This window comes from Misgurnus anguillicaudatus, chromosome 22, assembly GCF_027580225.2.
Source record: "Misgurnus anguillicaudatus chromosome 22, ASM2758022v2, whole genome shotgun sequence".
Taxonomy (NCBI): domain Eukaryota; kingdom Metazoa; phylum Chordata; class Actinopteri; order Cypriniformes; family Cobitidae; genus Misgurnus; species Misgurnus anguillicaudatus.
The window spans coordinates 23500422-23514111 of record NC_073358.2 but is presented as its reverse complement, the minus strand read 5'-3'; the positions used below and the strand labels follow the sequence as shown (position 1 = coordinate 23514111).

Below are 13690 nucleotides of genomic sequence, written 5' to 3'. Positions count from 1 at the left end.
TTTATTTGACATTTATACACAATAATGTATTTATGTACAGAATACAATTATATGGTCTTGACATGCACATTATTTGAATACACACAGAGTGTGGGAGCTTCTGGGTACAGAATGGCTCCCAGAATATTTTGCCAGGCCACCTTTTATACACAGCTTGAGACAAAGACATCGTAAAACTAGAGTTCAGTCCGAGTCCACCTTTGTCGAGTACGAGTCAAGACCAAGTCCTTAAACATCAAGTCCGAGTCCAAAAGGGTCCAAGTTGGACTCAAGTCCGAGATCTTAAAGGCCAAGTACAAGTCAAGTCCGCAAAGAATTTAAATTGAAAAAAGATACAAAATTTGTATTGTAAATTGTTACTTTCTAGTAATACTTTAATCTTTCAACCCATTAAACCAATGGCAATATAAAAATGTAATAAAAATACCTCTATTGCATCTTGTCATTGCCATTGAACATTTTTATTTTATGTCAACTAGTTTAGTATCAAAAATGATTTCAAAGAAAAGAAAGGGATATAGAGGTATCTTCTTTTTACCAGATGTCTTGCAAATAAATTCTCTTATGATTTTCGTAAGTGAAACAAGTTATTGCTGACATCGTGCTAGCCACGCATTGATCTCTGTGATATGTGTGTTTGTCTGCACGTATGATGCGACTGCCTGGCAGTGTTTTGCAGTAAAATAACAAGAGGGGAGACAGTGAGACATTAATTAATTTCTCATCTCAAGTTTATGCTGGTTTTATTCTTACACATGACGCGGACCCGACTGTACTCGGGATATTTTCAGAGTCCAAAATGTCCAAGTCCGTGTCAAGTCCGAGTACAAATTCACCCGAGTGTGTGACAAGTCCGAGTTCATTCAAAATTGTACTCGAGTCCGGACTCGAGTACAAGTTCTAGTACCCCAAACTACCAAAATCTTGTTTGACCTGTACCAAGTGATACTAAAGAATACCTGGTCAAAATCCAGTTTGACCTGTGCCAAGTGACCTTAAAGAACACCTGGTCAAACTAGCCAGAAGTATCCTGGCAAAACCCCAACTCTACAAGAAATGTATCTTCTATCCTAAGTTCTAAAACCTTGATCCATCTTATCTTAGACTTATAGAAATTAGACCCTTTTACTCATCGCACCATGACCTTTAAAATAATACTAAACATGAATATAAAATTACAATCTTAGAACCACATAGAATGTCATATATTTCAGCAGATACCCAGTGATGTGAGCCCGAAAGCTAACAATGCAAAAGCCTTTGTGATGAAGAGATAAGGAGCACCAAGAGTTTCATGTCTGAAACAAGTTCAACCTGAGGGTCAAATTTGGGTAAGCAACTCCACCTGAGTTTTAATTGTTTTACGGTGTCTCTTAATAAATAAAGTTAAAGGTGATTATTTAACTTCCGGTGTTACAGCAGTGAACTTTGAACTTTATCATTTTACAGGTATTATTTATGCTCTAACAGCAACATTACACACTAACTAAAGTTTGAAAAATGGGATCAGGAAAAACATGGCGTTTAATAATCATTTAGTAAATAAAAGCTGAACTCAAACATTGGCAGCCCTGCATTTGCATGTTATATGTGTTGTCTTATCTCTGTAATCATTAAGATATGTTCAGCTAGCCGAGCTTACATTGTGCTGTTTTTTATGATTCGGCCGGCAGGCTAATCACGTTAGCAATATATTAATGTCTATGTAATGATGTCAGGTAAAATAAGAGATGCAAATGAGATCTCTTTTACTGCTATATCACGATAAAGCAACACGAACTGCAGCAGGACTGATAGCTTGTGACGGGTTTTTACTGTTCAACCACAGATGTTATCTTCGCTAGCACTGATGATAACAATTATACAAAATTCATATCAAGTATATCAACAACAGATGAAAAGCACTGTTATCTATCTCAAACTAGTGGTTATGCAGATACAAAGTAGCAGTGTAGAAGTGTGCATGCTTTCCAGTGAGTCTAATGCTGTAAACACTTTGACACAAATATATACTTTCATACATCTAAATGTCATTATGGTATTAAGTGTAGACTATAAGTTATTTCTATATAAAGTAAACAAGCATGAACACAATTAGCTCTGTTAATTTGGCAACCAACGTCCCTAAATATCATAGGGCTCTATGACTGGCGGAAGTAGTCCAGCATCATGAGATTTTACCAGAAACACGTCAAGCGTCACCATGCATAAAGTCCATTCTAATTATGTGATGAAGTTTCAGAGGTTTGCATAAATACAATAATGTGAGATAAAAGAGTAGAAAATAGAGGAACCTGTTCTATAATAGAGAAGAACAGCACAGGAATGCAGTGTGAAAAGAGGAGTGTGAGTATTGGCGTGAATAATACAGGGAGGGTTTAAGGGTGTTAATGTAGTGCATAGGTGTGTGTGTACGCATATGTATGTTTGTGTGTACGTGTGTTTCACAGTGCGTGAGATAGAGAAGTCTATGAGTGGGCAGGCAGAAACATGAAGGGTTGGTCCAGGAGTTCCATGACTATAAGAAGAGAATGCTGGCCTTCAGATGAACACACTTTGAGGGACATACCGGTTTTAACACACGTTCAAGGAAAAACGTCCGTGCCCTGCTAAAAAAATGGGAATGCAGAAGGACATGCTGGAAAAGGTTATGCAGACTTTGCATATTCGCAACAAGCTACTGCGCCAGGGACTGGCCGAATGTTTGGGAACTCTTATCTTAGTGGTGGGTATTTTTCTACTTATTTTTCTTTCTGTGATGTGTTAGTCAGCATAAAAGCTTGTTATATAAGTTTGTCCTGTAACTTTAAGTGAAACAAATGGAGGTTTATGATTTAATTTATTACAATGGAGGTTTATGTCACACATATGTATTATATGTTTTTTTTAAGACATGAAAATCGCAACATTAGTTACAATGTGTTCTCTGCTATGTTTTGGTCTCATGGTTTTAGCAATGAATGCTGAATAGAAAAACACAACGAAGATTACATACTGTAAATTCCTTGATGCAACGGCTTGTCATGCAACAAAAACGTAACCATATCTGGTGAATCACAATGCCCTGAGGAAATGTGGTTTAGGAAGGCTTTAGGAAGTCATTTGCTATGAAAGAGGGTAGATAAAATCTTGCAATAATAACAAATACTGTTGGCATAGGCTTACCCTAATACAACAAATGTCTGACTTCTCTAATTTAATGCAAATTTCCCCTGCAGCATGCACAACAGATAAGCAAATAACAATGCAGCAAGATTCAATCTCTAAAGCATATTTTGAGCTCCTGTATAGCTCAGTGGTGGAGCTGCGCAAAGGGCCATGGGTTCGAACCCAGGAAACGTGGATACTGTTAAAAAAAGGTATATTTTGTAATGCACTGCTTTGAATCAATGCATAGTTGTTAACATACAAATTAGAAAATTTGAAATAAATCATCATTTAATATTTTGAGGTTAATAAAGTATGCAATAATTGTTTAAACATTATTCATTTTGTTAAATTTAAATGCATCATACTACAATCCTAATCCTAATAAATATAATCCATACAGTATTACATATTACAGATATACTGTACCTATCTTATTGACATATATATTTAAAAAAAAAACTATATCAAATTTCTGTAATGTTTACAGTAAGAAAGATTGTAAATGTACATTGTAGACACCAAATCCTTATGGGTGTGTTAAAGAGGGCTATAAAATATGACCCCCATAAGACCAGATTGACACAAAGCTGCTCTAAAATGCTCTCAGGGAAACAATTAAATTTTACAGTCACTTAAGTAAAACAACAAAAACGCTCAAAGTTTGGTTTCGAGGTGTGTGGCTTGGGTTATAATGAGAGAGATACTTGATTTCAGAGGTCTTGTGCAAACTGGATCACTCAACACAAGGTGTGATGTTTGCTAAGTGGTAAAAAGCATTCACTGTACTTTAGAAGATAAAAGCACAAAGGCTCTCTTAAACACGATCTTTTGACTGTGAAGGTCAATGTGCAGATCAGCTGACATGTTGACACCAGAACAATAGGAATTTGGTTGCATAGAATTTGTTATATAATAGTGCAAAAATGATAGACAGCAGGTAATATAATCATGTAGTTAGTTGTTATTATAGAAAACGAATGAAAATTCTTTAAATGCTAAGGGTCATATTCCAGATGTATAAGGTGATACAGTACATTAGTCTTGTGAAATGTTAAGATTTCGTGTCACAAAGGCTCTTCAGTTTATCCTGATAATTAAAGGATTTTGTTAAACCGGTACAGCGTGATTCGATCTAGCGCTTAAGGTTTTTGGGTTCACCCTGACCTATAAAATAGAAACTTGGCCACAAGTCTAAACAGCAGCGGCTGTGGGATGTGTTTTAGCGTTTGTATACATTTGCAGAGTTTACTTTTACAAAATTCTTGTGTAAGAATTGTTTTTCGACGTTCCAGTTGAGTTGAGAAGTACAACCTGGTACTTACCGCACTAGTTTGAGATGTCTGCTGTAACTCACAATTAAAATGTTTTTATGTTTCGACATAAGCCCTCCACACACATACAATTTTCTTCTCCAATCGTGTTGAAATAAATGCTATCCTGTTTCTGCACTGTTCCTTTCTAAACACATTTGAACGGGTTAGACTAAACACAGTGTGTGCGCTATTCAAACAATAATTAACTTTTGTTGTTTTTTACTATTTTAACAGATGTTTGGTTGTGGTGCCGTGGCCCAAGTCACACTGAGTCAAGGATCTCACGGTCTCTTTCTGACTGTAAACCTGGCTTTTGGGTTTGCCGCCACCCTTGGAATTTTGGTGTGTGGCCAAGTGTCAGGTAGGCAAACTCCTTTAAAATTGCATCCTAAGCCATCGCTGTGCATGGGTGTATAAACAGGACTTGAGTTTAGATTCTTTGTGGATGATTTCATTTCTTTTATTTTTCTTCAGGGGGCCATTTAAATCCAGCTGTTACATTTGCTCTCTGCCTCTTGGGAAGAGAAAAATGGAGAAAGTTCCCTATTTACTTCTTGTTCCAAACAGTTGGATCATTCATGGGTGCTGCAATCATCTTTGCTGAGTACCATGGTAATGCTATTAAGTTTTATAAAAGGATTAGTAGCATGGTGTGCTTTCTCTTTATGACACTTCTTTTGTGTTTTAGATGCAATGTATGACTATGCTGGTGAAACAAATGAATTGGTTGTAGTTGGAAATAGATCCACTGCTGAGATTTTTGCTACGTACCCCAGCAAGCATCTTACCCTCCTAAATGGATTTTTTGACCAGGTCAGTATTTCCAGATTCGTCTTTTCTTCCTTTCATCAATCAAACCTGCACTCTAAAAAATTTGCTGTAATTTTGCAGCTGGTTGCCAGTAACTTACTGTAGAAGATAAAGTCAAAAAATGTTTCATGCTCATTTAACTTTGAACAAAATGTTGCCAGTAAATAACATAAATGTAAAATCTACAGTAAGTTACTGGCAGCTAGTTGCCAGTAATAGCCTACCCATTAATACTTTAATTTCTACAGACATTTTTTACAGTGTGTAGACCATTTCTCAATCGGAAGGCTGCAGCCTCCGGAGGTCAAATTTGTAGGCTGCATACATCTTATTTCAGAATATTAACAATGATAAAGTTGATTATTATTATTAGTTCATTGTAAATTGTTGTAATATGCTTATGACTTGCAAATGTAATGCTCAGTTAACTTAAATGAATCAGGCTTGAAGACGTATAGAGCCTGCATATGCAATCACCGTAGGTGCGGCCTTCCAATTGAGAAACAGCCATAGTCTAAATAGTATATATTTTTCAGCTTTAAATGAACATATTTTAATAAGTAAACATTTTCATTATCTGATCAGAGGTGCCATATTACAAATTTCACAATAATTAAAACAGAAAAACTCTCTCATTGCTCTTATAGTGTCATACTACATATTAATGATACAATCTTTGTAGGTCATAGGCACATCGGCTCTCATTGTCTGCATCCTAGCCATTGTTGATCCGTTCAACAACCCAATCCCTCAAGGTCTCGAGGCCTTCACTGTTGGATTTAGCGTCCTTGTCATTGGCCTCTCCATGGGTTTCAATTCCGGTTATGCAGTGAACCCAGCCAGAGATTTTGGACCCCGCCTTTTCACCGCCATGGCTGGCTGGGGTACCGAAGTCTTCACGTAAGTGCATAATTTATCCCAATACCATTAACAGCAGTGGTTTCAACACTGAAAAAAATAATTCATTGAATTTAATCAATTTTTTTGAGGTAAGTGGTTGCAATCAATTTATTTAAGCTACATTAAAACAAGTGTTTTATTTTACTTTACTAATCTTTTTTGTTTAAATGTAGCTTAAATAAATTGACTGCGACCACTTGCCTTGAAAAAATTGATTAAATTCAATGAATCATTTTTTTCAGTGAAGCCTTGCATGCTCCTTTCCCATCAGTAATGAAGTAACTCAAAGAATTTTTTTGTTTTTTTTTTGCAACAGTGCCGGGGATTGTTGGTTTTTGGTGCCCATCTTTGCTCCCTTCCTGGGATCCATCATTGGCGTGGTTGTGTACCAGTTGATGGTGGGGTGGCACGTGGAGGCAGAAGCTTGGAACAAGAAAAATAGAGCTTTGGAGGAGAATGTAAAACTTAATGATGTCACCACTAAGGATGGATCTGGGGGATCAAGCCACTTCACATGAGCGTTCACCTTAAGAGTCTCTGGTTTTGTTGTAGGTCATACATAAAACCACAGAAGACTTTCGTTTTCTTCACCAAAAGGGAATTCTGATTGTAAAGCAGCCTTTTAAAAGGACTTCAAAAGAAACGCTGCACATTTCCAGATTTTAAGTCTTTCACATTTGTTGCATCTGACGTTTTGTTGTTTTATCATTTTTCATCATCTGCTTCTTCACACATCCTCCAGATTCCTCCATTAAGGGAAAAAGGTCTTTCTTCACAACACGAATTATATTAATTCACGGTTTTGAAAAGGTAGTAAAATCGTAGTGTAGTATAAATATATCAATATTACTTTACAGTATATTTTATGCTTTTATACAAATGTATTTCTATTATGCAAATCTTTTGAGGATCGTGTTAGGAAAGGTGAGCAATCCTGCAAATTCCTTTTTTTTCTAAACTTTGTAAATATTTTGTATTGCCATTTTCATTTATAGCAGGAGTTTTTGTTATTGCACCCTAACCCTATAACTTCATGATTTTTTACCTTGACAATTTTACAATGTTACAGATTACTATTGTGCCATGTCTATTTCAGAATCATTGTAATTGTGTGCCTGTGATCTGAATGTTTTGAAGCAATGGATTGTGACCCGAATAAACTTTTAGAATTTTTAGAAATTAGTCAATGTTGTTATGATGTTTGGGTGAAACTCATCTTAGGAACGTGCACATTCAAACACCCCTTTAGGCATTATTTTGTTATTGGATTCAACCTATGCCAAACCTATTATCCAGTTCTGCACAAGATGAATGGTGACTACTTTCATGAGAACTTATAGGTGTGGACAGCTCTGAGAATATAAACCCTTACTCTCACGTTCAAGCAACATATCGACTTGAAGGGAATCTGGGTGTGTGCATTTAATATAATTCTCTCCACATTCAAAACAGTTTACTGTTAGTTACCTCTATCAAGCAACAACATGTCAGTCCTGTAGGTTTCCTGCAGGTTTAAGAACTACTTATTTCTCAAAACCCACAAACACAATAACTCACTTAAATGTATAACACACACAAAACAAAGCAAGGGCTGTCGGACTGATGAATGGAGAATAAAGCATGATTTGCTATTTTCTCCTTAGTGATGGAGCATTGCATAACCAGCGCAAAAAGTTCATGAGTTCAAACCCAGGGAAAGTCGCCCTTGATAAAAGCATCTGCAAAATGCATAAATGTAAACGCATTTATATTCAGTGCTTATTGGGTATTTTAATCCATGTATATGCATCCTTGACTCTCATATGTCAGAATAAATCCTCTGTTTGAAAAACAATTATTCTATCTGCCACTCCAAGCCAGCAATATCTATAAACCTTTTCATCTTACTCATATTATGCACCTTTTCAATGCCCTTTCCTTTTTGTAAACATGACTGTAGTGGCAATTGCCACCTGTTTCCCTTTCCAGTGCATTACCGCAGGTTTCTCTGTAGCTCTGTAGTCTCCTGTCAGTGAAGACCACTTCCACACAGCCATTTCTGTTTTAGTTTCCACATTTGCTGGGAAAAAGTTAAACTAAACTAATCGAAACTAACCCTGTGCCCAGTTGTCTTAGGTATCCAGAGATGGCTTGGGGCCACACACCTGCATTAAACTCGCATGTGTTTCATCTTAGGTGTTGGCCCTTTCATGTGAAGCATGCCACTCTTAATGATGTGTGAAATCTGCATTTATTTTAGGGCATTTGCACAATTTGGACCGTATTATGGACATTTTCTTTGATAACACACAGCATTGTCTGGGTGTGGGGTTCTTACGTAAACAGGAATCTGTTAAGTAATTAAACCGAGTGACCCCCATCCACTTCAGTTTCCTGTTTACAAAATTGTGGCCTGCATTTACTATATGGGACTACAACTGATTTGTAAAATGTCAAGAGAAAAATGTCTGTTTTTAGTTTGTTTATAGTTTAATAGAAATTGACTATTTATTAAATACATGTAAGATAGTCAATGAAAAAGTATGCCATTTTATTAGATTAAAAATGCAGTTCAGACGCAAAACCCTCTAAGTGCATCTGACATGTTTTCTTGTAAATGAAATTTTTTTTATCAGACTCTTTTGTTTCGGTTCAGTAATTTCACTTTAATGGTAATGAAAAGGTATTAGTCAGTCATTGAAATGCCTACACTGTAAAAAAATTCGTAGAAATTACAATGTTATTGCAGCTGGGTTGCCGGTAATTTGCCGTATATTTGAATTTGTGTTATTTACTGGCAGGAGATTGTTCAAGGTTAAATACATTTTAAATATTAACAAGTCTTTATCTTTACAGAATAAAACTATACAATAACAGCCTCATGCAAAGCATTCTGGGAACCAGAAATCATCATCAACCTTTTTCTGTTTTTTGCTTCAGATTTTGTTTCCCAAAATGTTTTGCTTGATGCGTTTTTTTTAGTTTTACTCTGTAAAGACAAAGACTTGTAAACGTTTAATGTTCATTTAACTTTGAACAAAATGTTGCCAGTAAATAACATGAATTTAAATCTACGGTAAGTTACCGGCAACCCAGCTGCAATTTCTACAGATTTTTTTTACAGTGTAATTTTCACAATCGTCACTTTACTTATTTCATTGGTATTTTACAAATTTGACCATGTCTTTTTTCGCATGCACAAATCTCCACTTCTATAATTCACATGAGTCGTAAGTGTTAATGTTTGACGAAGGCGTGTCTGAAGCGTGGCCAACAGCCAATCACAGTGGCCGCAACATGGCTGCAATGTAATTGACTCTGCTCTAGGTTATTTGCATAAGGCGATCTGATTGGCTGACGCAAGCATTGACACTTGAATAGTTGAGAAATGTTCAACTTCTGATGCAACACCGATGGATCCATGACGTCACCCAGTCGAAGTAAATGAGAATGTACCATGTGAATGTATCGTAAAAAGTATAACTCTTTACTCTTCACGTCCTTTTTGAAAATTCGGCCAATATTCTAAAATATTCAATAAACCTTCTTTAACTGGGTAAAAAACTCCTTGACATACAGCACGCCATAGTTTGCCCGATTAATTTTTTGTGGACTTTGCTAAAAAGTTGTTTGTTCTGCCAACAAAGCGGTATTTCTGAATGGCCTGAGGCCAGGATTAAGCGGATTTAAAGTGAAAGTATTTGATGCACATATACATCCCGAGAGCATTTGGTCAATATCATTATCTCTTTTTTGACGGGGTGGCGTTAGCAACTTTTGCATCTGAGCTCTTCATATTTTAATTTATATAGCCTATAAACTGTATATAGAATAATTTCACTGTTTTTTGTGTTTTAATTTTCTTTGTTATGCTGCTTTGAAGCAATAAAACAAGATTTGAAGGCAAAATTTCACCTTACTCTAGAGGGACTCTGAGGGACTCTACTCTAGGGTCCAAAAATCAGTTTGTTTATGTTGTTGCTGCTGAAACTGTCTATAGTTTAATAGAAATGATTAGTTCTAATATCTAGTCTGAAAAACATCTAAGACCTTTCACATTACTCTCACAGTGCTAAAAAGTGGCGCCGGTGACTTCTTTTTTCGAGGGAAGTTCGTCACAACATGTATGTAGCTCGTCGTGTGTTCTGCGCGTCGAGTGATCCTATGTGCATCACGTGTCCCGTCAAACCGAGCGCCCGCTGCAGACGCGTCCAAAGGTTTATGACAAAAGAGACGCTTGTGTTTGCCAGAGACTCACATAATCTCATGTGTAATCAGAGTTTACTGTTAAGGGAGTGTCTTGGGTGTCTTTTGTGAATGTGAGCGTCTCTTTTATCATAAACGGTTTGAGCACATATGCAGCAGACACTTACTTTGACAAAACACATGATGCGCATGGTTCACATGATGCAACAAACACATATTTTGAATTTGCGCCCCTCGGATGAGCAGTCACGAACCGCCCCTGGAACTAACGTGCTAAACATGGTACACGCTTAAACACTATTTACTAACATGAGATATTGGGCAGTTTAGCATTTAGGTAAGAATGCGAGTGGATTTAATTAAGCACTCAAGGGCATCTCCAATGTTTGGTCTCTGCAGAAACCTGCCATACACCACACCTAAAAAGTTGCTATAAATATGAGCAATGGCAACACATGATGTTGATATATTATAAGTATGACGTTAGGTCTGTTCCAAAGAACATTGTGTTTTCTCATTGCACCGTCTTTAGGTGAAGTAATATATGAAGCGGCTCATATTTTACCTTAGCTGAACTGTTCATCCTGCGGGATAGTTCACCCAAAAATGAAAATTCTGTTATGTTGGTCTAAACTTATATAAGTTTCTTTCTTCTGTTGAACACAAAAGAAGATATTTTGATAGCTGATGGTAACTAGGGGTTAAGATGTGTGAGGTGTCGAGAGGTGACATGTTTAATACTAATGACAGCAAAGCTATTTTTGAAGCTGTGCCAGAGGTTAAACCAAAATATTTTTAAAATATTCCTGTATGCATTTGTAGCACATTTGTGGTCATTATGCACAATTGATAAAACTTTCAGAAAAAGAAGTTCATAGCATCATACAACCTTCTTTATAGGCATAAGATACCCCTAAAGAGTTAGTTAAGAAGAAAACGTCACGTGAATCTGCATAGGCACCTGAAGATTAACTAAGCACGTGGTGACAAAAATGACTGACGCATTCCATTTTTGTTGCAAGTGCCCGGCACACACGATCGTGAGAACTACCCTACATAGGAATGAATGAAAACTCGTTATTCGCTTTGTGTCAGTGCACATGCACCAGCACCAGCGGGCACACTGCCATGGAGCAGAGCAACACCTTCAGCCTATGCTCTAGGCCCAATTTAAACCTTGATGGTAACACACAATTGACGGTGCCCATTGACTTTCATTGTAGGAAAAACAAATATGATGGAAGTCAGTGGTTACCATCAACATACGCTCAACTAAAGGATTATTAGGAACACCATACTAATACTGTGTTTGACCCCCTTTCGCCTTCAGAACTGCCTTTATTCTACGTGGCATTGATTCAACAAGGTGCTGAAAGCATTCTTTAGAAATGTTGGCCCATATTGATAGGATAGCATCTTGCAGTTGATGGAGATTTGTGGGATGCATATTCAGGGCACGTAGCCATCAGAGGGAAAGGGATGGACATGGTCAGAAACAATGCTCAGGTAGGCCGTGGCATTTAAACGATGCCCAATTGGCACTAAGGGGCCTAAAGTGTGCCAAGATAACATCCCCCACACCATTACACCACCAGCCTGCACAGTATTAAGAAGGCATGATGGATCCATTTTCTCATTCTGTTTATGCCAAATTCTGACTCTTTTCCAGTCTTCAACTTTCCAATTTTGGTGAGCTCGTGCAAATTGTAGCCTCTTTTTTACTATTTGTAGGGGAGATGGGTGGTACCCGGTGGGGTCTTTTGCTTTTGTAGCCCATCCGCCTCAAGGTTTTGCGTGTTGAGGCTTCACAAATGCTTTGCTGCATACCTCAGTTGTAACGAGTGGTTATTTCAGTCAAAGTTGCTCTTCTATCAGCTTGAATCAGTCGGCCCATTCTCCTCTGACCTCTAGCATCAACAAGGCATTTTCGCCCACAGGACTGCCGCATACTGGATGTTTTTCCCTTTTCACACCATTCTTTGTAAACCCTAGAAATGTTTGTGCGTGAAAATCACAGTAACTGAGCAGACTGTGAAATACTCAGACCGGCCCATCTGGCACCAACAACCATGCCCCGCTCAAAATAGCTTAAATCACCTTTCTTTCCCCATTCTGACATTCAGTTTGGAGTTCAGGAAATTTTCTTGACCAGGACAACACCTCTAAATGCATTAAAGCAACTGCCATGTGATTGATTGATTGGTTGATTGATTGATTGATTGATTGATTGATTGATTGATTGATTGATTGATTGATTGATTAGATAATTGCATTCATGAGAAATTGAACAGGTGTTCCTAACTTCCTAATAATCCTTTAGGTGAGTGTATCTGCATACAATCATTTATTAAAATATCTTATTTTGTATTCAACCAAATAAAGAAACTCAAACATGTACAAGGTGAGTAAATGATGACAGAATTTCTGTCTGGGCAAAAGTCTCTGGTCATTATTTACTTTCACTCTTTGAGGTCCACAAATACCTTGTAAAGCACATTCCCAAGTTTACTAACCTATGATGCTTCCTTATATACCGAAAGTGCCTGGAGACATAGTGTTTTAAAAGATTTTCTTGCTGGGAGCTAAGACATCACAGCGCCCAGATACCTTTAAGATCCTGCCAAACCATATGCTGCCCACATGTGCAATCCATACTGATGACACACTTTCAGAAGTTTTCCGAATGTGCTATCAGACAGTACAATCCTTAGCTGACTTTAAATCACAGGTATTTTCTTTTTAACAGACATTCTCTGGATTGTTTTCTGTTCATGTATTAAAACCTGAATAGCTTAACAAGGCAAAACATAACTGAATTATTCTAGTCTGCATTTTCATCAGAATTGTTGTAAACATGATTACATTACTATAGGGTATAATTATATATATAACCTACTGTACTGTATGTGACCCTGTTTTTGAAATCCAGGCTAAAGTCTCATAATCTAACTATTATATAACTCATCTCTAGTCAAGATAAGTAATAGTAAGTTGACATGACTTGTAAATCTCAGTTGATTCAACCAAAAACCAAAAAAGCAAAGTTTTTACAGTGCAAGTAAATCACACGAAAATGCTGGGTTTTCACAAGCAATGAATGTGCCTATCTTCTTGCTAAAGAACAAACATTTTGTTTTAAATTGAAAGTTACAGCTCAGAATATGTGTTTGGTGTGTCATGTAAACCATGTGCATCACGTGTTTTGTCAAAATAAATGCCTGCTGCACACGTGTCAAAAACACATCATAAAAGAGACACTCACGTTCACAAAATACACGCAAGACACTCCCTTAACAGTAAACTTTCATTACGCATGAGATTATGCGAGTATC

At 37.0% G+C, this 13690-nt stretch overlaps 1 protein-coding gene across 1 annotated transcript; it reads left to right on the top strand.

The window, feature by feature from the left end:
* The first annotated feature begins 2452 nt into the window (after positions 1–2452).
* aqp3a (aquaporin 3a) lies at positions 2453–7353 on the top strand. Its single transcript, XM_055200053.2, has 6 exons — positions 2453–2725; positions 4698–4824; positions 4938–5075; positions 5152–5276; positions 5956–6173; positions 6490–7353. Exons 1-6 carry the CDS (start codon positions 2618–2620, stop codon positions 6689–6691), a joined length of 918 nt encoding a protein of 305 aa, XP_055056028.2. The 5' UTR covers positions 2453–2617; the 3' UTR covers positions 6692–7353.
* Positions 7354–13690: the final 6337 nt, after the last annotated feature.

Coding starts and splice junctions, on each gene's coding strand:
- aqp3a (XM_055200053.2), top strand. CDS start 2,618: ATGGGAATGCAGAAGGACATGCTGGAAAAGGTTATGCAGACTTTGCAT. Junction 4,825..4,937: donor GGTGTGTGGCCAAGTGTCAG/GTAGGCAAACTC, acceptor ATTTTTCTTCAG/GGGGCCATTTAAATCCAGCT. Junction 5,076..5,151: donor CATCTTTGCTGAGTACCATG/GTAATGCTATTA, acceptor TTTGTGTTTTAG/ATGCAATGTATGACTATGCT.